The sequence below is a fragment of the Callorhinus ursinus genome, unplaced genomic scaffold (genome assembly GCF_003265705.2).
Source record: "Callorhinus ursinus isolate GAN/ISIS: 27379988/994484 unplaced genomic scaffold, GSC_fseal_2.0 scaffold34, whole genome shotgun sequence".
Lineage (NCBI taxonomy): Eukaryota > Metazoa > Chordata > Mammalia > Carnivora > Otariidae > Callorhinus > Callorhinus ursinus.
In genome coordinates this window covers 2,522,033-2,544,298 of record NW_027397096.1, presented here as the reverse complement: position 1 = coordinate 2,544,298, position 22,266 = coordinate 2,522,033, and the positions used below count along the sequence as shown (strand labels likewise).

The 22,266-nt window shown below is 36.6% G+C and overlaps 1 protein-coding gene across 3 annotated transcripts in view; it reads left to right on the top strand.

The window, feature by feature from the left end:
- The first annotated feature begins 1,732 nt into the window (after window positions 1-1,732).
- The window catches only part of GOSR1 (golgi SNAP receptor complex member 1), a 63,162-nt gene continuing 42,628 nt past the window's right edge, over window positions 1,733-22,266 (top strand). Inside the window, exons 1-6 of one of the 3 annotated variants that reach the window (XM_073879329.1) lie at window positions 1,733-1,869; window positions 4,268-4,388; window positions 8,457-8,544; window positions 8,917-9,024; window positions 13,567-13,658; window positions 16,423-16,497. In XM_073879329.1, coding sequence (XP_073735430.1) covers window positions 1,839-1,869; window positions 4,268-4,388; window positions 8,457-8,544; window positions 8,917-9,024; window positions 13,567-13,658; window positions 16,423-16,497 — 515 coding nt within the window. In that variant the 5' untranslated portion in view covers window positions 1,733-1,838. The remainder of the gene's footprint in view (window positions 1,870-4,267; window positions 4,389-8,456; window positions 8,545-8,916; window positions 9,025-13,566; window positions 13,659-16,422; window positions 16,498-22,266) is intronic. The other 2 variants (XM_025851219.2, XM_025851218.2) reach the window with 2 other exon arrangements.

Genomic DNA, 22,266 nt, shown 5'->3' with positions numbered 1-22,266 from the left:
TCAACCTTGTAGGAACAAAGCAGTTCCCCAGCACCCCCACCAGCACAACATCAGAGGAGTTCTGCTTAAACAGAAGATATGAATATCCAGGGTCTTATACCTTAAAATATCCAGGACAACTTAAAAATCATTCATTATACCAAGGACCTAGGAAATTTCAACTTGAAGGAAAAAAAATATAATTAACAGATGTCAATATCAAGATGACACAGATTTTGGAATTATCTGACAAGGACATAATAAAAATATTTTAATGAGCAATTACAAATAAAATTAGAACAAATGATAAAAGGAGTCTCAGCAAAGAAATAGAAGATATGAGGAACCAAATGGAAATTTTAGATCTGAAAAACACAATAATTGAAATAAAAAAACTCAGTGAATGGGCTCAATAGCAGAATGGAGGGGAGAGAGGAAAAATATGCCTGTCAGTGGACTTGAAGACAGAACATAGAAATTACCCAATCTGAACAACAGAAAACAGACTGAAAAAATTAGTAGAGCCTCAGGGATATGTAGGCCTCTAGCAAAAGATCTAGCATTTGCATCATCAGAGTCCCAGAGGGAGAGGAAAAAGAGTATGGGGCAGAAAAAAATATTAGAAGAAACAATGGCTGAAAATTCCCCAAATTTGGCAAATGACATAAACCTAAGATTCTAGAAGCTTGAGCAAATCCCAAACAGGATAAAACCCAAGAAATCCACACTAAGACACATCTTAATCAACTTTCTGTAAAGTAAAAAGTTTTGAAAGCAGTGAGAGAAGAGATACCTTAGCTATAGTGGAAAAACAATTCAAAGAACAGCCTATTTCTCACCAGAACCCTAGAGGACAGAGGAATTGCACATTTTTTCCAGTGCTGAAGAAAAAAAAATTGTGAACCTCAGTTTCTATATCTGGCAACAGTATCTTTCAGGAATGAAGGGGAAATCAAGACGTTATCAAATGAAGGAAAACTAGTAGAATTGGTCTCCAGCTGACCTACTCTTTAAAAAAATGGCTAAACGAAGTTCTTGAAACAGAAGGAAAATGATAAACGAAGGAAGCTTGGAACATCAGGAATGAAGAAAGAAAAATGGAAAGAGTAAAATATGGGTAAATACAGGCGGCCTTCCTTCTGCTTTTGAATTCTAGAAATTATCCTTGATAATCGAAGCAAAAACGATAACATTATCTGGTGTGGTTCTCAACAAATGTAGAGGAAATCTTAAAGACCGTTATAAATGGGAGTGGGTAAAGGGACAGGTATGATTTAAACACCTTTACAGGAGGTAACTTTTCCACATTTCACTAGAACTGGTAAAATGTGGACACATACCGACTGTGATAATTTATGTATCTACTTGGGTGGCTTTGGACAGCTGATTGTAACAGGTTGAAAGGGGGCAGGATGAGGTACGTGGAAACAGTTAGCACACACTTTAGGATGAAAGGTTGGTCTTGGGAAGAAAAGAGCCTGAGGTTGGCTGAAGACACACACTGAGAAAAGGTGAGGGAAACAGGGACTTGCTTCTGACAATGACTCTCTTCTCAGCCAAGCAGGCCCCTGCTGAGAGAGGGGATTAGCCGAATTGAGGGCGATGATGCGGGTCTGGGGGGCCGAGGGAGGATATGAGCACCAGAAGGACAAACAACTCAGGTAGCGTCTGGAGTTGACTGCTTTTCAGCCCCACTGCTCAAAAGCTGGAAAATGATTAGTTGACCGCCAGGTGGCAGTGTCTGTGGAAGCTCAACGTATCCCATCGGCCCTGGCGCCGGGGCGGAAGAAGGTGCGGAGGTAATTCTCTGGCTCGCTTCGCCTCTACTCTCCTTTCCCGACTGACGTTGGACAACAAAGATGGCTGCAGGAACCAGCAATTATTGGGAAGGTGAGGGCGAGGCTTCCGTGCGGGTCTCGCCAAGAGGCAGAAGGGCTGGGTGGGGACGGGTCTTGGGGGAGGCGGCAGAGGAAAGAGCCTGGCCTCCGGAGCGGCCGAGCGGACGGGTGGGGCTTGTCTAATGGGAGCCCCGGGCCTGGGGGCTGAAGAGACGGAACGGTCTGGGGCAGAGGGCTGACCCGAGAGGCAGGGAGACCTGGAGCAGGGGTTGGGCGGAGAGAGCTGAGCGGCGATGGAGTGGAAGAGGGTCCTGAGTCACTGGAGGAGAACTGGGTTGAGGGGCTAAGCGAACTTGGACGAAGTGGTTTGGGGCACGAACTCTTGAGAGGAGACGAGTTTTGAGAATATCCCGAGCCCAGGAGGCTGGAAGAGTCAGCGTTTTAAGAGTTGAGGTCACTCACTGTTGGACGGTTGAGTAGGATAAGGGAAAGAAGGAACTCGTCAGTCCGGTCCATCGAGGGAAGTTATACGAACGAAATGTCTCCTCCTGGGTCCCCCTGGCAGCTTCAGGCTAGGACTTCGAGGATTGGGTGTCGAGTCCCGTTTGAAGGCAGAGGAAATAACTTTACCCTCTGCTGTGGAGATGAGTTTTGTTAAAAAGAGAAAGTTGAGAGAACCAGTGTGAATTGCAGTGATTGCATTTGCTATACCTCTTCTGCAAAACAAACAAACAACAAACAAACAAAAAAACCGTTTTGTGATTTGACAGGTACGTTTATTTAATTACTGAAAATACGTTCCGGTAAAGTGGGCTCATGTAAACCTCACTCCTGGACCATGATGACGACCAGGGATCAGAGAAGGCTCATCTTTTTCTTTCAGTTGTCTCTTTGCTTTATTACAACAGAAACTACTCTCCGAAGCCTCTTGGAAACCACAAGTGACAGTATTGTCACTATCAGCCCCTTGGTCTAAGAGCTTAATTCTAAGTTCATCCATACTTGCTTCTTATACTTTCAGAAGGCTTTTACTTGATGTTTTGTATTAGGAAAGACAGTTACTAGTTACAGAGAACCATGATTATAGTTTAAAACATGCATTTAAATGCCTATTTGAAATGTGTACTAGATAGAAAATATTTTTTAAATTATGTACAAGTGGCTGTTGGTATCTTTAATACTAGTCATTAGGCTATAGTTTTTTGAAGCGCCGTGCTGTAATAATTACAGCAGCTTATTATTGACAACCTACTCTGTCCTTTAAGCATATGGTTACTAATGCATAGAAAAACCCTGAAGGTAAGGTCCTGGGATCCAGCCCTTATGTCCCACTCCGAGCTCAGCGGGGAGTCAGCTTGAGGATTTCTGTCCCTCTCCCTCTTCCCCTCCCCCTCTCGTGCTCACACTTGTGCGGGCGCGCTCTCTCTCGAATAAATAAACCTTAAAAAAAAAAGTGGAGTTTCACAGGTCAAGTAGATTTTCAGTAAATCTCAGAGTCAGTTCTCAGAATCTCAGAACATTAGGGTGAGCTAAGATTCTGAGACTTGGTCGTCTCTGGCAAAATATGCTCCACTATATTATACTGCTTCCTACTTCTGGTTGCTGATAAATATATTGAAGTAATGTTTTGTAATCCTTATTCCTGAAAGATGAGATCCTTACAATATTCCTTTCTAAATTTCAGCCCTTTTATTTTGAGGTCCACTTCACCATGAATGAGAGTACTCACATCTAGATGTAGGTTTCCTGCCTCGGGCTTCTCTTATACCGATGTTTCTGTTTGCTTCTATTCTTTTAAAACTTAGGCCCTTATTTTGTCATACTTATATTTGACCTTGTTAGTCACATAGTTTATTATTAATTTAAGGGTCTCTAAATTTCTTTCAGTAAACTTACTGAAAGACCAATTTTTAATCCTTCGTTAATGATTATTTTTCTTTAAGCTTCAGTTACTAAGTCATTCTACTAAGAATTTCATAAGCTTTGGAATATAAAGAGATAGGAAAATCTCTGTCAAAAACAGTGATGGTTTCTTTTTAATGAAGTTAGTTTATAAGTTGATATAATGCTGGTCATAACCCATACTCAGTTTCTTTATGATTTGTATTCTCTTCTGTTTCCCCCCCAAATTACAGAATTTTAGGCATTGTTACAGAAATAATTTCAGAGATGTTAGAATGTTTGTTGTCTAGCTATCTTTGGAATACAGGTGAAATTTTCCACCTCCCACTGTTTCTCCCCTTCTTGACCCATCTGAAGTTTAAATCAGAGACAGTTTGCTTTTCTGGGTAAGTCTTTGGCTCTCTCCTTTTAACACTTTTCTTTATGGGGAATCTAGATCAATATATGATTATTTTCATAGTTTTCTTCAGAGTAGTTTTGTAATTTTTATGTCTGCTGATGGATGGACTCTTTGTGTTTAATTATTTACTTCTGAAATTTTGTTAAAGATCTCAGGAAACAAGCTCGACAGCTGGAAAATGAACTTGACCTGAAACTAGTTTCCTTCAGTAAACTATGTACAAGTTACAGTCACAGCAGTGCCCGAGATGGAAGACGCGACAGGTATAGGTACTACCAGATTCTGTCTCTTAATGCCTTAAACCATAGAATGTTTTAAAAGCATTAAAAAATAAACTAAAATATATAACTCTAACTTGACCTTTTGGTGAATTTTTGGTATTTTATTTTTTTGTTACTGTTTATTTTAGTGATTTATAAAAATTCTTCTTAATTCTTGAGACTAGCATTCATTTGGGATCCTTAGGCGAAGATTGTGATGGTGTAAGGAGGAAAATGCTAAGGCTTAAGAATGAGTTTCTCATTCTTTTTCTAGTTCAGCCAGTGTATGGTATATGGTTGATTTGCCCACATTGTATTTCTTATATCTCCTGGTTGCTAACTGGATCTGAGAAACTACCCAAATGTAAAGTATACATACTGCTAGTCTGGTGTTTTAGAATGAATCTAATGCAGTGTGTATCCTCACTATTAATCATTCAAGCTATTTTTAATTCTGGTTCTTTTTTGAGAAACCGGAATATACTGTATTGAACATATGGAAAATGTAATCTTATCTTTGAAACTTAGGTTCACTTTAGGCCATCCACTTGTTTAAAAAAAAATTAGGAAATATTTAAGACACTTAGAGAGATATAAAGAATAATGGATCCTTATGTGCCTCTCTCCCTCTTTAAGAAATAATCATTATCAGTTCGGTTGATATCAGTTATCAGTATCCCATTTTCTGCTTCCCCATAATCTCCTTTTTTTTTTAAGAAAGATTTTATTTATTTATTTGACAGAGACACAACGAGAGAGGGAACACAAGCAGGGGGAGTGGGAGAGGGAGAAGCAGGCTTCCCGCTGAGCAGGGAGCCCGATGCGGGGCTCAATCCCAGGACCCTGGGATCATGACCTGAGCCAAAGGCAGACACTTAATGACTGAGCCACCCAGGCGCCCCCCCCCCGCCCCAATCTCCTTATGTTTTTACTACATATGTTTGGTTCCTAAACAGTTTATGGTATCTTACTATAGTCATTTTGCAGCTTGGTTTTGTTTAACATTATCTTTGTGATTAAGCTTTGGATACATTTAACTGTGGTATATTCATTTGCTACATATAGTATCATATTGCGATTGTATGGTTGTATATTGTAATCTGTAGATGGACATTGTTTCTAATTTTTGCTAATAGTAATAATTTTAATAGCTGACAGTGCTCATCATGTATCAGGTACTGGTTTTTTTTTAAGATTTTATTTATTCATTTGACAGAGATATAGCAAGAGAGGGAACACAAGCAGGGTGAGTGGGAGAGGGAGAAGCAGGCTTCCCACAGACGGAGCAGGGAGCCCGATATGGGGCTTGATCCCAGGACACTGGGATCATGACCTGAGCCGAAGGCAGACGCTTAATGACTGAGCCACCGAGGTGCCCCCCCTTTAAGATTTTATCAGGTACTATTTTAAGCATTTTATATGAAGACTGCTAAGAACATTTTTACCTATAAAAATATTATATATTTAGCAGTGGAATTGCTGGTTGCAGAGTCATTAGTTGTTATCCTTTTTTTTATTTAACATACTTTTTTGAAGATTGGCAGTGGGTGGGATTTTTTTTCAGCTAATAATAATAAAACAATAAAAATTGAGCATGGGTTTGAACCCAGGTCTTTCTGTCTCCAGAGCCTGTACTCTAAACCTTTCTGTGAACATTCCAACAAAAGACTTATTTGAACACCATAGCCAAAGTATTGATTCTTTTTAATAAGGGCACATTATTAAAGAATTAAAGATAGCGAGGCCAACATATTGACAATAGGACCTAAAAATAAGCCGTTGGCATGTCACATAGCTTTGACTGCAGTACATTGTTTTGGACTTACCTTTATTTAGCAAGTAAAGAAAATAAGGAAGGTTCTTTTGTATGTGTAAACTTAATTTTATCACTGGAAAGCATTTTTCTGAAATTTAAGTCTTCCACTTGACTATGCCAGTGAGTATACAATTTTAAAACTGAATTGTCAGGAGACATAATTGCATGATGTTTTTTCTATATTTTCTGTGCTTCATGAACTTAATACTTTTACAACTCCTTTAAAGAGAAAACTATCTTGAAGACATTTCCTAAGAAATTCTACAACAAATTGGGACTGACTTTGTAGATTCCTACAGCCCAACTCTCCCTTCAGTAAGAAGCCTAAGGCCATGAGGATCAAGAGCCAGTGTTTATTCTAAAGTGTTTTGTTATTGCCCAAATTGCCCACATTGTCATAATGAATAATCTCAGTGATGACCAGAATTTTTCATCTAGGAGTAACTTTTTTTTTACTTTCTGTATTTTGAGAACTTTATGGTCTATGAATCATCACATATCTATAAAATGAATTCAATTTAACTGAATCGTAGTATTGTGGAGAAGGAGTTTTTGACCATTTCCCTGGACTTGTATACTCTGAGAATGGTGAATATAGAGATTGTTTCCTCATTCATTCAAGTATTTAAGGCGTATCTACCATGTGCCAGGCACTATTCTGGGTGCTTGCCATGTATCTGTGAACAGGCAGTTTCCCTCTTCATGGAGCTCACATTTGTTGGCCCATTGTTCTTTTTCGTATATCTGGTAGGGAGGATCTGTATTAGTAGTATTTAGAGCATTTTTGCCTGGGCACATTCTAAGAGATAACCTCAGAACTTTGGGTTGGCTTTGAAATATAAAGAACTCGATATTTAGATATACTTTGAGGCAAATAAATTGAAATGTTTTAAGAAATACAAATTTGGACCTAATTAAACATCTTAAAGTAAAAATCCTTTTTATTAACTACTTTTTGGTTATTTCATTGCCCATTACTATTGCTGTGGAATTGTATGTGGAGAAGGGAAATAGTAGCTAAAGTGTTTTCTTGATGTAAAACTGATGATTTAATCTGTTTTCATTCACCACACCCGAACACTGTCACTGAGCAGGACAAAGTCTTCAGTAAGATTGAAGACCATTGTCATTGCCTTTCTACTTATCTGTGTTCAGTATAACTGAGATCTCTGTTGAGCTGCTCACATGATAATGCATACCATTTGGGGACCAAATGAAGGTTAGTGGTTTTTCAGAAGAGGCAAGACAAATTTCCTGGACATCTGGTTTTAGAATTTGAATCTGTCAAACATAAGTTTCACTTGTAAAAAGTTAGATTTTTGACTGACTATTCAGGTTAGAAGACAGTTGACATTTTTGTAAAAAAAAAACAAAAACCCTGAAAAAATTGCATAATACAAGTGGAAATGTAGAGAGTTGGTACTGAAACTTCCCTGCTGGACATGGCTATCTATTATTAGACTTAAAGCCAGTTCCTGATTACTTAATAACTAGGTATCCAGTCTGTGGATTATATAAATCTCAATTTTATTTCTTTTTGGTTAAGAGTCGAGGAAAGAAGAGAGAACTTAATTTGAGGAACCATTATTGCTTTGGAGTAAAAATTCTAAAGATTGTTCCTCACAGATCCCATAACATAATCCGTAATACCTTTTATGCCTCCTTTTATATGTAGTACTACTTAGTTCTACAGTTTTGTTTCACATACTTTTAGATTCAGCATTTAATTGGGCACTGCCATTGCTTAAGTTACTTTCATTTGGGAAATAATAAACAAGCATTTGGAATTTCTTTACATTATTAAGGTTAGATGTATGTATTAAAGTTCAAGAAAATCTTATATGCAATTATATTTTATACCGGGGTACTTGGGTGGCTCAGTCAGTTAAGCATCCGACTCTTGATTTCAGCTCAGGTCATGATCTCAGAGTCATGAGATCAAGCCCTGCATCAGGCTCTGTACTGGGTGTAGAACCTGCTTAAGATTCTCCCTCCATTTGCCCCTTGCTGCCTGCTCCGCCCCCCCCACGTGTATGCATGGGCTCTCTCTCAAAAAAAAATTATATTTTATACTGAATTTAATATTTAGAATGTGTGTGATCTTTATAGGAAAACTTCTGTAAAAGTTACAGCGTCTTAAACAGAGAATGTCTCTGGGGTTCCACTTGACTTCTTTAAGAATAATTACCTTATTATTTTAAGTATGTTTATAAAGGATTAGGTTTAAGTAATGGATTCTCTTTAATGGAACTTCTCTTTAGCTCTGACACAACACCCCTTTTAAATGGATCAAGCCAAGACAGAATGTTTGAAACAATGGCAATTGAGATTGAACAGCTTTTGGCAAGGGTAAGTACTTTCTGTTAAATGGCTATTTTACTAGTTAACTGTGTTAATCAGTTGTTAGATATGGTACTAGATTATATTAACGCAGACATGTTTATTGAAATTACCCTTTCATCCAAGATATGTGCCTGCCCAGGCCCCTTGAATTTAGATTATAGCCATTCTCAGGTCTTATGGGTATTATTTTAGGCTTTCTGGACTATTGGGAGAAAATACTGAATCCTTGTCTGTCATTTTGGCTTTGGTTTTGGGGTGTTTTTTTGTTTGCTTTGCCGTTAACTGAAAGAGCATACAGGCAAATAATTTACTTTTATCTCTTTATAGTTCTTTTTAAAATATTTTGATTGGTTTTCTTTTTCTTCCTCTTCTTTTTAGCTTACAGGAGTAAATGATAAAATGGCAGAATATACCAACAGTGCAGGTGTCCCGTCTTTGAATGCAGCACTGATGCATACATTACAGAGACATAGAGATATATTGCAGGTAATATATTGGGCTTGAGATTTTTAAGTTATTGTAGTGTTTTTTTTTTTAAATCCCTGAATAGAATGTGTATACATGTATATAAGAGAATAAAAAGAAGAATCTTCTGAGATAATAATATTATGCTGTAGAAATTTGTCTTGTTTTACTTTTTTTTTCCCTTGGTATAATAAAATTCTGAAAATATCTGATAGCTCTTGCTTTGCCTGGTAAAAATGAATAATATTCATCACTAGGTAAATATACTTCTATTCTGGGAGACCTTGCTAGCTAGCAATAACAGTGAAATAGCCAGTGATCATGCATAGGCCATAATATGTTGGTTTAGAGTATACTTTCATCAGGCTTTGAAGATAATGTGTGGAAGGGAGGTAATTTACTATATTTAGTATGTTGTTTGAGAAAATATTAAAAGTGTACCAACAAAATGAAATAAACTATTAAAGATTTACATACAGATGTGTTAAAAATAGAGTAGTACAAATAGGAAGGCAAAATTCTTTTTTTTTTAGATTTTATTTATTTGACAGAGAGAGACACAGCGAGAGAGGGAACACAAGCAGGGGGAGTGGGAGAGGGAGAAGCAGGCTTCCCACTGAGCAGGGACCCTGATGCGGGACTCGATCCCAGGACCCTGGGATCCTGACCTGGGCTGAAGGCAGATGCTTAACGACTGAGCCCCACCCAGGTGCCCTGGCAAATGTTTTGAATATTGAAAAAATTCAGCCATCATTTTTAATTTTAAAAACTCTTGTAAAAATAGGAATAGGAGGATTCTTTATTTACCTAAGGCAAAAATGTGTATATCAAATTAAAGCTAGCATGATGCTTAATGATAAAGCACTGAAAGCATTCCCTTTGAAGAAAGAAAGAAGATAAAGATATCCCCAATCACCACAGATGTTTATTGTTGTTTTGGAAGTTCTTGGTGGTACAATTAAAGATATAAATAAACAAGATCTAAATAGTGACAAGGAAGAGGCAAAACTTGTATTACGTAGCAGTGAAAAGATTATCTAACACAACCAAGAAAAACGACTAAAAAAAAAAAGAAACAAATTAAGTAAGATGGTAGGTTACAAAATTAATATATTAAAGCAAGTAGTTTTCCTACATAAAACCAATAACCTTTTAGAAAATATAATGGAAGAAACTAAAATCCTTGTATATAAATTTAATAAGAATGACTAGGACTTGCATGTATAAAACTTTACTGAGGAAAATAAAAGAAAATTTAAGTAAAGGAAAGAATTACTCTGCCTTTGGATAGGAAGATTTCTCTCTGAATCAACCTGTAAATTGAGTGCCTTCCAAATGGAAAAAGAGGTTTATGTTCTTCTTTTTTTTAATTGGCAAAATGACATCAAAGTTAATTTGGAATCACAGACATATGAGTGTAACCAAGAAAAAAAATGTGAAAATGAAGATAAGTAGTAAAGGATGCCTCGTTCTGCCAGGTATTAAAACCTGTTAAGAAGGTAGAAGAATTAGGGGCACCTGGGTGGCTCAGTCCTTGGGCATCTGCCTTCGGCTCAGGTCATGATCCCAGGGTCCTGGGAGTGAGCCCCGCATCGGGTTCCCTGGTTGGCCAGGAGCCTGCTTCTCCCTCTCCCACTCCCCCTGCTTGTGTTCCCTCTCTAGCTGTCTCTCTCTCTCTCTCTCAAATAAATAAATTTTTTAAAAAAGAAGAAGAAGCTAGAAGAATTAAGACAGTTTGATTTTTGGAGAAAAAAAATACACCAGTAGAACAGAACAGAGTTCACATGGAAATTAAGTTTCTGATAAAGGTGGTATTTTATTTTATTTATTTTAAGATTTTTTAAAAGATTTTGTTTATTTATTTGAGGCAGAGAGTACAAGCAGGGGGAGCAGCAGAGAGGGAGAAGCAGGCTTCCTCCTGAGCAGGGAGCCCGACATGGGGCTCGATCCTAGGACTCTGGGATCATGACCTGAGCTGAAGGCAGATGTTTAACCAACTGAGCCACCCAGGTGCCCCTAAAGGTGGTATTTTAAATCACTGGGAAAAAGAGGTATCCCTAAATTAAATAGACCTATAACAATTGGCTAATTATGTAGGGGGGAAAAACAAACTTGAATATCTATTTCAATCCTCACATCCAGAATAAATTCCAAATGGATCAAAGATTCATATGTAGAAAAACTATAAAAGTTCAGAATAAAGCATGGGTGAAATTATACATTTCCAGGGGTGCCTGGGTGGCTCAGTCAGTTAAGCATCTGCCTTCAGCTCAGGTCATGATCCCAGGGTCCTGGGATTGAGCCCCACGTCAGGCTCTCTGCTCAATGGGGAGCCTGCTTCTCCCTCTACCCCTGCTTGTGCTCTCTCTCTCTCTGTCAAATAAACAAATAAATAAACAAAATCTTAAAAAAAATTCTACATTTCTAAACAATACCTAGTAACAGAAACTAAGAAATGTCTGATTTGCTTAATGTACAGAGAACTAATAGAAATAAAAAGATAACCTAATAGAAAAATGGGCAAAGTATACGAACTGGCTGTTTACAGAAAATGTCCAAAACCATAAAAAGATGTTTCCATATGCCAAAAGGAAAATATACAAATTAAAATGAGATAGGATTTTCCACCTGTCAGAATAGCAAATATTGAAACATCTGTAGCACATTACAAGAATATAGAAAAATGGACCTCATCCAGTGTTGCTGGGAATATAAATTGGTGGTCTTTCTAGAAGGCAGTTTAGCACTATCAAAATTTAAATGTAAGATTCTTTGATCCACTTCTGTTAGGCATCTATTCTTTAAATATACTTTAAAAAGAGTTAAGAGTACAGTAAAATATATATACAGGAATGTTTATTTTTCAAACAGCATTTTTAAAACAAAAACAGTAACTAAAATGTTTACTGGTAGGGAATTGACTAAACTATGGCAGTCATAAGATACTATTCTGTACAGCTATTAAAAAGAATGTAGATTTCTGTTTGTTAATATGAAAAGATTACTTGATACCTTATGAACTACTGAAAAGAAGGTATATAGCAGAATACAGCTGACTCTTGAACAATGCAAGGATTAAGGGTTGCTGACACCCCGCCTCTGCACTCCTGTGCAGTCGAAAATTGGCATGTAACTTTTGACTCCCTAAAAACTTAAGTACTGATAGTCTACTGGTGACTAGAAGCCTAACATAAACAGTTGGTTAGCACATACTTTGTATGTTATACGTATTATATACTGTATTCTTAAAATAAAGTAAGTTAGAGAAATGTTATTTAAATGATAAGGAGGGGCACCTGGGTGGCTCAGTTGGTTAAGCAACTGCCTTCGGCTCAGGTTATGATCCTGGAGTCCTGGGATTGAGTCCCACATCAAGATTCCTGCTCAGCAGGGAGCCTGCTTCTCCCTCTCTCTCTGCCTGCTGCTCCGCTTACTTGTATTCTCTCTCTCTGTCCAAAAAAAAAAAAAAAAAATGATAAGGAAAATGTATTTAGAGAACTGCACTGTGAGAAAAATCCACATATAATGGACCTATGCATTTTCAAATCTGTGTTGTTCAAGGATCAACTGTAGTTTGATTTCTTTAGCATAATTGAAAGAAATAATAGGAAGCTTGTATACACAGAAACATAGTTCCTGAAAGAAACTACAAGAAGGTGATCAGAGTTAGGAGCTGTAGAGCAGGATGGTTTTTATTTTTGTTCCTTTTGGTGCTCTTTTAGTATTCTCTCCATGTTCATTTATATTTTTGTGTTTAAAGGGGAAGTAGGGGCTTTCCAGGAGATGGGATTATGATTTTCATCTTCTCTATACACATTTCTGAATTTTAAAAAGTAATGAGGGGTGCCTGGGTGGCTCAATCGTTAAGCGTCTGCCTTCGGCTCAGGTCATGATCCTAGGGTCCTGGGATCGAGCCTTGCGTCGGGCTCCCTGCTCAGCGGGAAGCCTGCTTCTCCCTCTCCCACTCCCCTTGCTTATGTTCCCTCTCTTGCTGTGTCAATCTCTCTCAAATAAATAAATAAATCTTAAAAAAAAAAATAATGAATATTCCTTAATCTTAAAAGTATGGTAGTAGAAAAAGAAAGGAAAATACTTGAAGATGATTTTGTTCTTTACAGTTCTTTTGGTTCTCTTCTTCCTTAGACTGGTTTAGGAATTAAATTTCTGTGGAAATTCCAAAAAGATGAAATATGAAAATAAGTCCCATTGGGTGTACACTAATAAGTAGAAAGAGCCCCTCAAGTTTTATCCTAGGCTATTTGGAATCATTTATCTTAAAGTTATTTTTTTCTTTATAATTCTGTCCCATAAGACAAAGTACTAGAAGATACAAAGAATAGTGATTTAGTGGTACTATTATCCTAACACTGAATTGTTTTCATTTGAAAGAAATTGGTCACTCTTCATGAAAGGGATTATAATGTTATTTTTACTTCTTAACTATTTGATTCTTAAGTAGCAGTTTTCTTGACAGAAATTTATAATATGACAATACATAATTGGTTCAATAAGAGGAAAATATATAATGAGTTTATGTTGAGATTGGATATTGATTTATTGCAGGATTATACACATGAATTCCATAAAACCAAAGCAAACTTTGTGGCGATACGGGAAAGGGAGAATCTCATGGGATCAGTACGAAAGGATATTGAGTAAGTTACCTTTTATGTTTATTCAGATTTAGATTTAGATTTAGAGCATATCAGTGATTAACAGTAAATTAAGTAGCACAACCATGATTTCGATTTCAAGGTTTCTGATTCTCATTTTATAGAGACTTCTCTAAATCTCATTTCACTGTTCTTTAAACATTGCTGAATCTAATCTACTTTCCTGGTCTTCTCTCCAGCTTCCCCTAGTTTTATCATTGGCTCCTGCCAACCTTGACTTTACTGTGTTAATTCAGAGTCCTTAGATGCTATATTCATGAGTTTTTCTCTGATCTACCACCCACCTTAATAATGATATTGCCAATAACTGAAGCTCTCTGTGTTTCCTTTTCTGATTACCACCTATCCCCCTACCCTCTTTCTTGCCCTAACACTTACATATATATGTATCTCAGAGTAATTTCATATATATATACATATATATATATGTAGTAACCTTTATTTCTCTGGAATTTGAAGTATCTGTGCTTTCCAGGTTTTATTCAGGCTTCATAGCCACATGTCAAATTATTTAAGAACTCTCAATGTTTTTATGTTAATCTCAATTCATAATTTTAAAGATTTGTTCATCCATCCTTTTACCTCACTGAACTTCAATAATGCATCCTAATGTTTCATATGGACATTTAAAATTTTTTTTTCATGGGGCGCCTGAGCGGCTCAGTCAGGTGAGCGTCTAACTCTTGATCTCAGGTTGTGGGATCCAGCCCCTGCTTTGGGCTCCACACTCAGCACAGAGTCTGTCCCTCTCCCTCTGCTTCTTCCCCTACTCCCTCCCTCTCTCTCTCTCAAATAAATAAATCAAATCTTTAAAAAATAAAAAAAATAAAGTGTTTTTCACAACTGAACACAACTTATAAGGTAAATCCACTGGGCATCTAATTAAAACTGAAGACTTTCCACTTTTGGACCATCTATTGATGCCTATCATTGTCTCACTTGTGATAAATTTATGATACTTACATTTCGTAAGTAATTATTATCTTGTGTTTCATAATCATATCTATGATATACATTACCATATCATTAGCTAATATGTATCATGTGTACTCTTAAGAAACATTTTCCTAGAGATCCTTTATTTTGTTACAACAGTAAGACAGTTTTGCAACAGAAATAATTTCATATTCATTGCATTCATACTTTTTGCTCAAAACTAATGGAGGATTATCCAACCATCAGAGTTATGTTCCTATCCCCAGAAATTATCTTGGAAAATTAATTTTTGTTTGTCCCTGTTCTGTTTTTTTAATGTTTAGTCTTATGTACTTTGTGAAACATGTAGGAGTAAAAAAACATTTTTGCCATAATTAGGTAATTTGTAATATTTTTAGTTCTCAGGAACATGTAAGTCTTTTGTTTAATATCTGTACAGACTATTTATGTGTGTTTTCAGGTATACATTGAGAACCAGTGTAGGGGACAGCCTTGGGCATTTTGCTCCCTCAAAATTTGTGGGAATTGTTAGAATATAGCCCACTGTAGTAACTTGCTTTCTGAAAAACAATCATAAAAGGAACATGTTCATCCATTCATTAAACTGTTTCCTGATTACTAGCCATGAGTTAAGACTCTAGATCAGTCACGGTAGAAGCTAGAAATGAAAAGACCAACTTGGCCCTCCTGGAGTTTATAATCTAGGTCCTAGAAGGGAGTAAGACATGTATTCAAATTAATATAATATGAAGCAGAATATGATTAGTGAGATGAGATATAGTAGTAATAACTGATATTTTAAAGTTTTTTGTAGTTGTACACTACTTTTCCATATATTATCTTTTCTGGCTTTATACAGTCTTTTGGTATAGATAGAAATTATGAGTACCATTTTATAAAACTAGATGTTAAGAGACTTGTCTAAGGTTAACTGGCTAATAAATGATGCAAGTATAGATTTAAATCTAGATCACCTGCCTTCAGGGCACCTGCCTGGCTCTGTCAGGAGTACGTGACTCTTGATCTCGGGCTTAAAAATAAAAAATCTTAAAAAAAAGTAAATCATGTCTTGCAAGTCCTGTGTGTTCTTGGTTATTTCATGCTGCTTTTCCTGGGGTTTTCTTCCCTTCTGTGCTTTGCAAATCAGCACTGCCTCTCAGCCAGTAGTTCAGTTTTATCAGCATGACCCACTTTTGTCTTACTATACATGTGTGCGGTTTCTTGAATTTTTTATTTTGTTCTTGTTACTTTAATGTGAGTAAAGAGCAGAAACATGAAAGTGGTGATAGTGATGATAAGAAGCATTTTCTTGTAAATTTTAGTGCACTTAAGGCCAAGACAGAAATCCTTAAGTATGCCAAAATTGGCAGATCTTAAGTTTCATTTTAGCTCTACGGGCTCTGGTTGATAGACTGCACATACCAATGTGAAGGAAAACATTCCACCGCAGTAGCTTCCTATCCCATGAGCTGTGTAGTAATAAGTTTAAACTTTTACGTCCACTTGGAGAAAGAAAATAAAGATTTAATAATAGACAAAAATAATAATATTAGACAAAGGCAAGTAAGGTTTTTGTTTAAAATGTTGGGTTATTTTGGTGAAAAATAATAAACAGCCCTAAATTAGAGAGGCAATTATATTTATTTATTATGGATGTCATTTTTAGAAGATGAAAATGATCAAACATTTTAACTTCATTCAAAACTATGGAGAGGTTCAATTTGCCTACTTTGGATATTACTAGAGTCAGTCACTTCTGTTTTGCAGTATCTGCCAAAGATGTTCTTAAATTTTCTCTGTTTTATTCTAGGTCATATAAAAGTGGGTCTGGAGTAAACAACAGAAGAACTGAACTATTTTTGAAAGAACATGACCACCTCCGAAAGTAGGTATTACTGTATACATACATACCATGCAGCTTCCCATACTTACTAATTCCTTTATTGACATAACAAACATTTTTTGTTTTTTATAGCAAGTGTTTTATCAGTGCTAACTCATTTAATTCTCGTAACGACCCTATTTGGTAAATGTGGAATTGTAACTGTTCCACCTATTAATTAGGAAAGATATTATGCTATCAAATATCCAAAATCTGCATTCACATCACTTGTTACTTGTAATATATCTTTTATTGCCTTAATGTTTCTTTTCTTTAGCAAGTCTATCCTTCTAATAAATTTGTTCACTACTGTAAATTATTACTGTAGATTTTATAGTAATGACGCTGATAATGACTTATGTTTGAATGGCCTGTTACCACTTATATATGCCAAGAAGCTTTATAAAGAGTAATAGGCCATACATAAATCCAAAGAAATTACCTGATTATTCAGGAATTCAGAAGAAAATGCCTAAAAACTTGGATGAACTATGTATATATTGTAAAACAAATCACCATATTCTATCCCTTTTTCGTGTATGTTTTTCTCTGCAATCTACTGGTTTCTATAGTATTTTCTCTGTATTTTGTTGTAGAACTTAAGGGTCAGAAAGTTACTGATCTCTATTCAGCCTCTAAGCCCTTGAGCATCTAGTATCCATTATAATTAAGTGTTAAAATTATGTTGATATTTGCTGCTGAATGTCATAAATTAATCATCTCTGTATGAACTTAATGTACTATTCAATTTATTTTTCTTTAAAGATCACCACTTTAGATATAAGGTGTTGTAATCAGAACACGGAAAAATCAAAACTTTTTTAGAAGCCTGGGTTCTAAAAAAAAAATTTTTTTTTAAATTTCAAAAAATTAAAAAATGGAAGCCTGGGTTCTTCTGGTATTGGATATAGTTTAGTGTTCTTTCTTAATCTGTTGAATGTTATTGATTGGCACAAGGGGGCAGTCTTTCCTAGAGTATATTTAGTTTATACTTAATTCCTAGCTTTGGTAGTTCTTTTTGTATTTGATAAAACCATCATAAAAGGAAGAAAGAAGGGGAGGAAATCGGAGGAGGAGACAAACCATGAGAGACTATGGACTCTGAGAAACAAACTGAGGGTTCTAGAGGGGAGGGTGTGGGAAGGGGTTAACCTGGAGATGGGTATGAAAGAGGGCACGTTCTGCATGGAGCACTGGGTGTTATACGCAAACAATGAATCATGGAACACTACATCAAAAACTAATGATGTAATGTATGGTGATTAACATAACATAAAAAAAATATAGTCACCCAAAAAAAAAAAACCATCATAAAAAAAGAATATTGCATTACATCCAAAGCTATATTAATACATTCTTTAGTTACAGAGTAAATTTAAAGGATAAGATACTCAAGTAGCACAAAATAAAGGTTAGATTGCATCAGTATTTCTGTATTTATTGCCTCAAAAAGATGTTAAAAAGTTAGAAATGCAGTAGTTGAATTACTTTAAGAATAATTTGTTGCTAATAATGCAATATATGTTAAGGAAAAAAAAAGAAGATAGCAGGAGGGGAAGAATGAAGGGGAGTAAGTCGGAAGGGGAGACGAACCATTAGAGACAGTGGACTCTGAAAAACAAACTGAGGGTTCTAGAGGGGAGGGGGTGGGGGGATGGGTTAGCCTGTTGATGGGTATTAAAGAGGGCACGTTCTGCATGGAGCACTGGGTGTTATGCACAAACAATGAATCATGGAACACTACATCAAAAACTAATGATGTATGGTGATTAACATAACAATAAAAAATTTAAAAAAATACGTCAGTTCAGGGACATATAACAATTTAGGTTATAAAAATGATGAGAAGATTGGAAATCAAAAGCTGTTTTCCATTTTCCTCAGTTTTACATATGATACACTTTATGTATATTCCTTTCAATATTCTTTAGTATATGTGCTGCTGAAGCGAGCACTCCTTTCAATATTCTTGTGAAAAAGTTTGTGCTCATTCTATACAGAGAGAAACTGAGGCAGGATGAATTGAATGGAATATGAACTTCTGATGAATTAGGGAAGTTGAGACTGAAAACAGGGCTCAGTCATTGCTCTCAATATTAGAACATAGCTTCCAAATGCATTTTGGAAAAATCAATCTTTTGTGTGTAAATTATGATTATTTGTTAGGTGATAACATAAAATCATGGATGATATGTGTACAAATAATGTGGAAAACTTTGTTTTTTTCAATGTCATCTCTATGTCTTTGGCTAACTAAGTGCTTTAAGGAAGAATTTGGCAAGATCTTTTCAGAACTTTTTCCATACAAAAGATATAAGTGCTCATTATAATACTCAACTTAGAAAGTATGGATAACACAAAAGAGACAATTCAGATCACTCATTAGTGCAGATTCTGTAACCATTTTTACTCATCAGTAGATTGGGAGTCTTTTGCATGTTATTTGATTATTTGGTTTTGCATCTGTTTCATAATACAGATAAACCATGATGTAACCATTTCCCTAATGTTGGCCTTTTGGATTATATTCAGTTTTTATTATTCTACATATTGAAGTCTTTACAAGTATCCATAATTATTTCCTTATGATAAATTCCTAGAATTGGAATATATTCATTTGTAAAGCTTTTTATATATTATTGGCAAATTTCCCTTTGCAGGTTAGCTGGAATCCATATATATAAACATTCCTAGTGCCCTCAGTAACACTGATACTTTGAATTTTTTTCATTTATGCCAAGATAGGCAAAAATTCTCCAGTAATAGATTTTTTTTAAATATAAGGGATACATTTTCATTAGAGAAAACATAGGTTAAACAGCCAAGCAAAATAAGCATAAAGTAGTAGTAGTTAAATTAACCTAAAAGTGATTATAGAAACCTATAGTGATTATAGATTATATACTCCTGTAATTAATAGGCCAGATTTGTTGCTAGGGTAGTTTTTATTTTGGTCTTTCATGGATAAAGGGTTTTTTTTTTAATAATTTTTTATTGTTATGTTAATCACCATACATTACATCATTAGTTTTTGATGTAGTGTTCCATGATTCGTTGTTTGTGCGTAACACCCAGTGCTCCACGCAGAATGTGCCCTCTTTAATACCCATCACCAGGCTAACCCATCCCCCCACCCCCCTCCCCTCTAGAACCCTCTGTTTTTCAGAGTCCATTGTCTCTCATGGTTCGTCTCCCCCTCCGACTTACTCCCCTTCATTCTTCCCCTCCTGCTATCTTCTTCTTCTTTTTTTCCCTTAAAATATATTGCATTATTTGTTTCAGAAGTACAGATCCATGATTCATCAGTCTTGTACAATTCACAGTGCTCACCATAGCACATACCCTCCCCAATGTCTATCACCCAGCCACCCCATCCCTCCCACCCCCAACCACTCCAGCAACCCTCAGTTTGTTTCCTGAGATTAAGAATTCCTCATATCAGTGAGGTCATAGGATACATGTCTTTCTCTGATTGACTTATTTCACTCAGCATAACACCCTCCACTTCCATCCACGCCAGTGCAAATGGCAAGATCTCATTCCTTTTGATGGCTGCGTAATATTCCGTTGTGTATATATACCACTTCTTCTTTATCCATTCATCTGTCGATGGACATCTTGGCTCTTTCCACAGTTTGGCTATTGTGGACATTGCTGCTATAAACATTGGGGTGCACGTGCCCCTTCAGATCCCTACATTTGTATCTTTGTGGTAAATACCCAGTAGTGCAATTGCTGGATCGGATGGTAGCTCTATTTTCAACTGTTTGAGGAACCTCCATACTGTTTTCCAAACTGGTTGCACCAGCTTGCATTCCCACCAACAGTGTAGGAGGGTTCCCCTTTCTCCACATCCCCGCCAACATCTGTCATTTCCTGACTTGTTAATTCTAGCCATTCTGACTGGTGTGAGGTGGTATCTCATTGAGGTTTTGATTTGGATTTCCCTGATGCCGAGCGATGTTGAGCACTTTTTCATGTGCCTGTTGGCCATTTGGATGTCTTCTTTGGAGAAATGTCTGTTCATGTCTTCTGCCCATTTCTTGATTGGATTATTTGTTCTTTGGGTGTTGAGTTTGATAAGTTCTTTATAGATTTTGGATACTAGCCCTTTATCTGATATGTCGTTTGCAAATATTTTCTCCCATTCTGTCGGTTGTCTTTTGGTTTTGTGGACTGTTTCTTTTGCTGTGCAAAAGCTTTTTATCTTGATGAAATCCCAATAGTTCATTTTTGCCCTGGCTTCCCGTGCCTTTGGCGATGTTTCTAGGAAGAAGTTGCTGCGGCTAAGGTCGAAAAGGTTGCTACCTGTGTTCTCCTTTAGGATTTGGATGGACTCCTGTCTCACGTTCAGGTCTTTCAACCATTTGGAGTCTATTCTTGTGTGTGGTGTAAGGAAATGGTCCAGTATCATTCTTCTGCATGTGGCTGTCCAATTTTCCCAACACCATTTGTTGAAGAGACTGTCTTTTTGCCATTGGACATTCTTTCCTGCTTTGTCAAAGATAAGTTGACCATAGAGTTGAGGGTCCATTTCTGGGCTCTCGATTCTGTTCCATTGATCTATGCGTCTGTTTTTGTGCCAGTACCATACTGTCTTGATGATGACAGCTTTGTAATAGAGCTGGAAGTCCGGAATTGTGATGCCGCCAGCTTTGTTTAACATTTTCAACCTTCCTCTGGCTATTCGGGGTCTCTTCTGGTTCCATACAAATTTTAGGATTATTTGTTCCATTTCCTTGAGAAAAGTAGATGGTATTTTGATGGGGATTGCATTGAATGTGTAGATTGCTCTAGGTAGCACTGACATCTTCACAATATTTGTTCTTCCAATCCATGAGCATGGAACATTTTTCCATTTCTTTGTGTCTTCCTCAATTTCTTTCATGAGTATTTTATAGTTTTCTGAGTACAGATCCTTTGCCTCTTTGGTTCAATTTATTCCTAGGTATCTTATGGTTTTGGGTGCAGTTGTAAATGGGATCGACTCCTTGATTTGTCTCTCTTCTGTCTTGTTGTTGATGTATAGGAATGCCACTGATTTCTGTGCATTGATTTTATATCCTGCTACTTTACTGACTTCCTGTATGAGTTCTAGCAGTTTTGGGGTGGAGTCTCTTGGGTTTTCCACATACAGTATCATATCATCTGCAAAGAGTGAGAGTTTGACTTCCTCTTTGCCGATTTGGATGCCTTGGATTTCTTTTTGTTGTCTGATTGCTGTGGCTAGGACTTCTAATACTATGTTGAATAGCAGTGGTGAGAGTGGACATCCCTGCCGCGTTCCTGACCTTAGGGGAAAAGCTCTCAGCTTTTCCCCATTGAGAATGATATTCGCTGTAGGTTTTTCATAGATGGCTTTTATGATATTGAGGTATGTACCCTCTATCCCTATACTCTGAAGAGTTTTGATCAAGAAAGGATGCTGTACTTTGTCAAATGCTTTTTCTGCATCTATTGAGAGGATCATATGACTCTTGTTCTTTCTTTTGTTAATGTATTGTATCACATTGATTGATTTGCGGATGTTGAACCAGCCTTGCAGCCCAGGGATAAATCCCACTTGGTCGTGGTGAATAATCCTTTTAATGTACTGTTGGATCCTGTTGGCTAGTACTTTGGTGAGAATTTTTGCATCCATGTTCATCAAGGATATTGGTCTGTAATTCTCCTTTTTGATGGGGTCTTTGTCTGGTTTTGGGATCAAGGTAATGGTGGCCTCATAAAACGAGTTTGGAAGTTTTCCTTCCATTTCTATTTTTTGGAACAGTT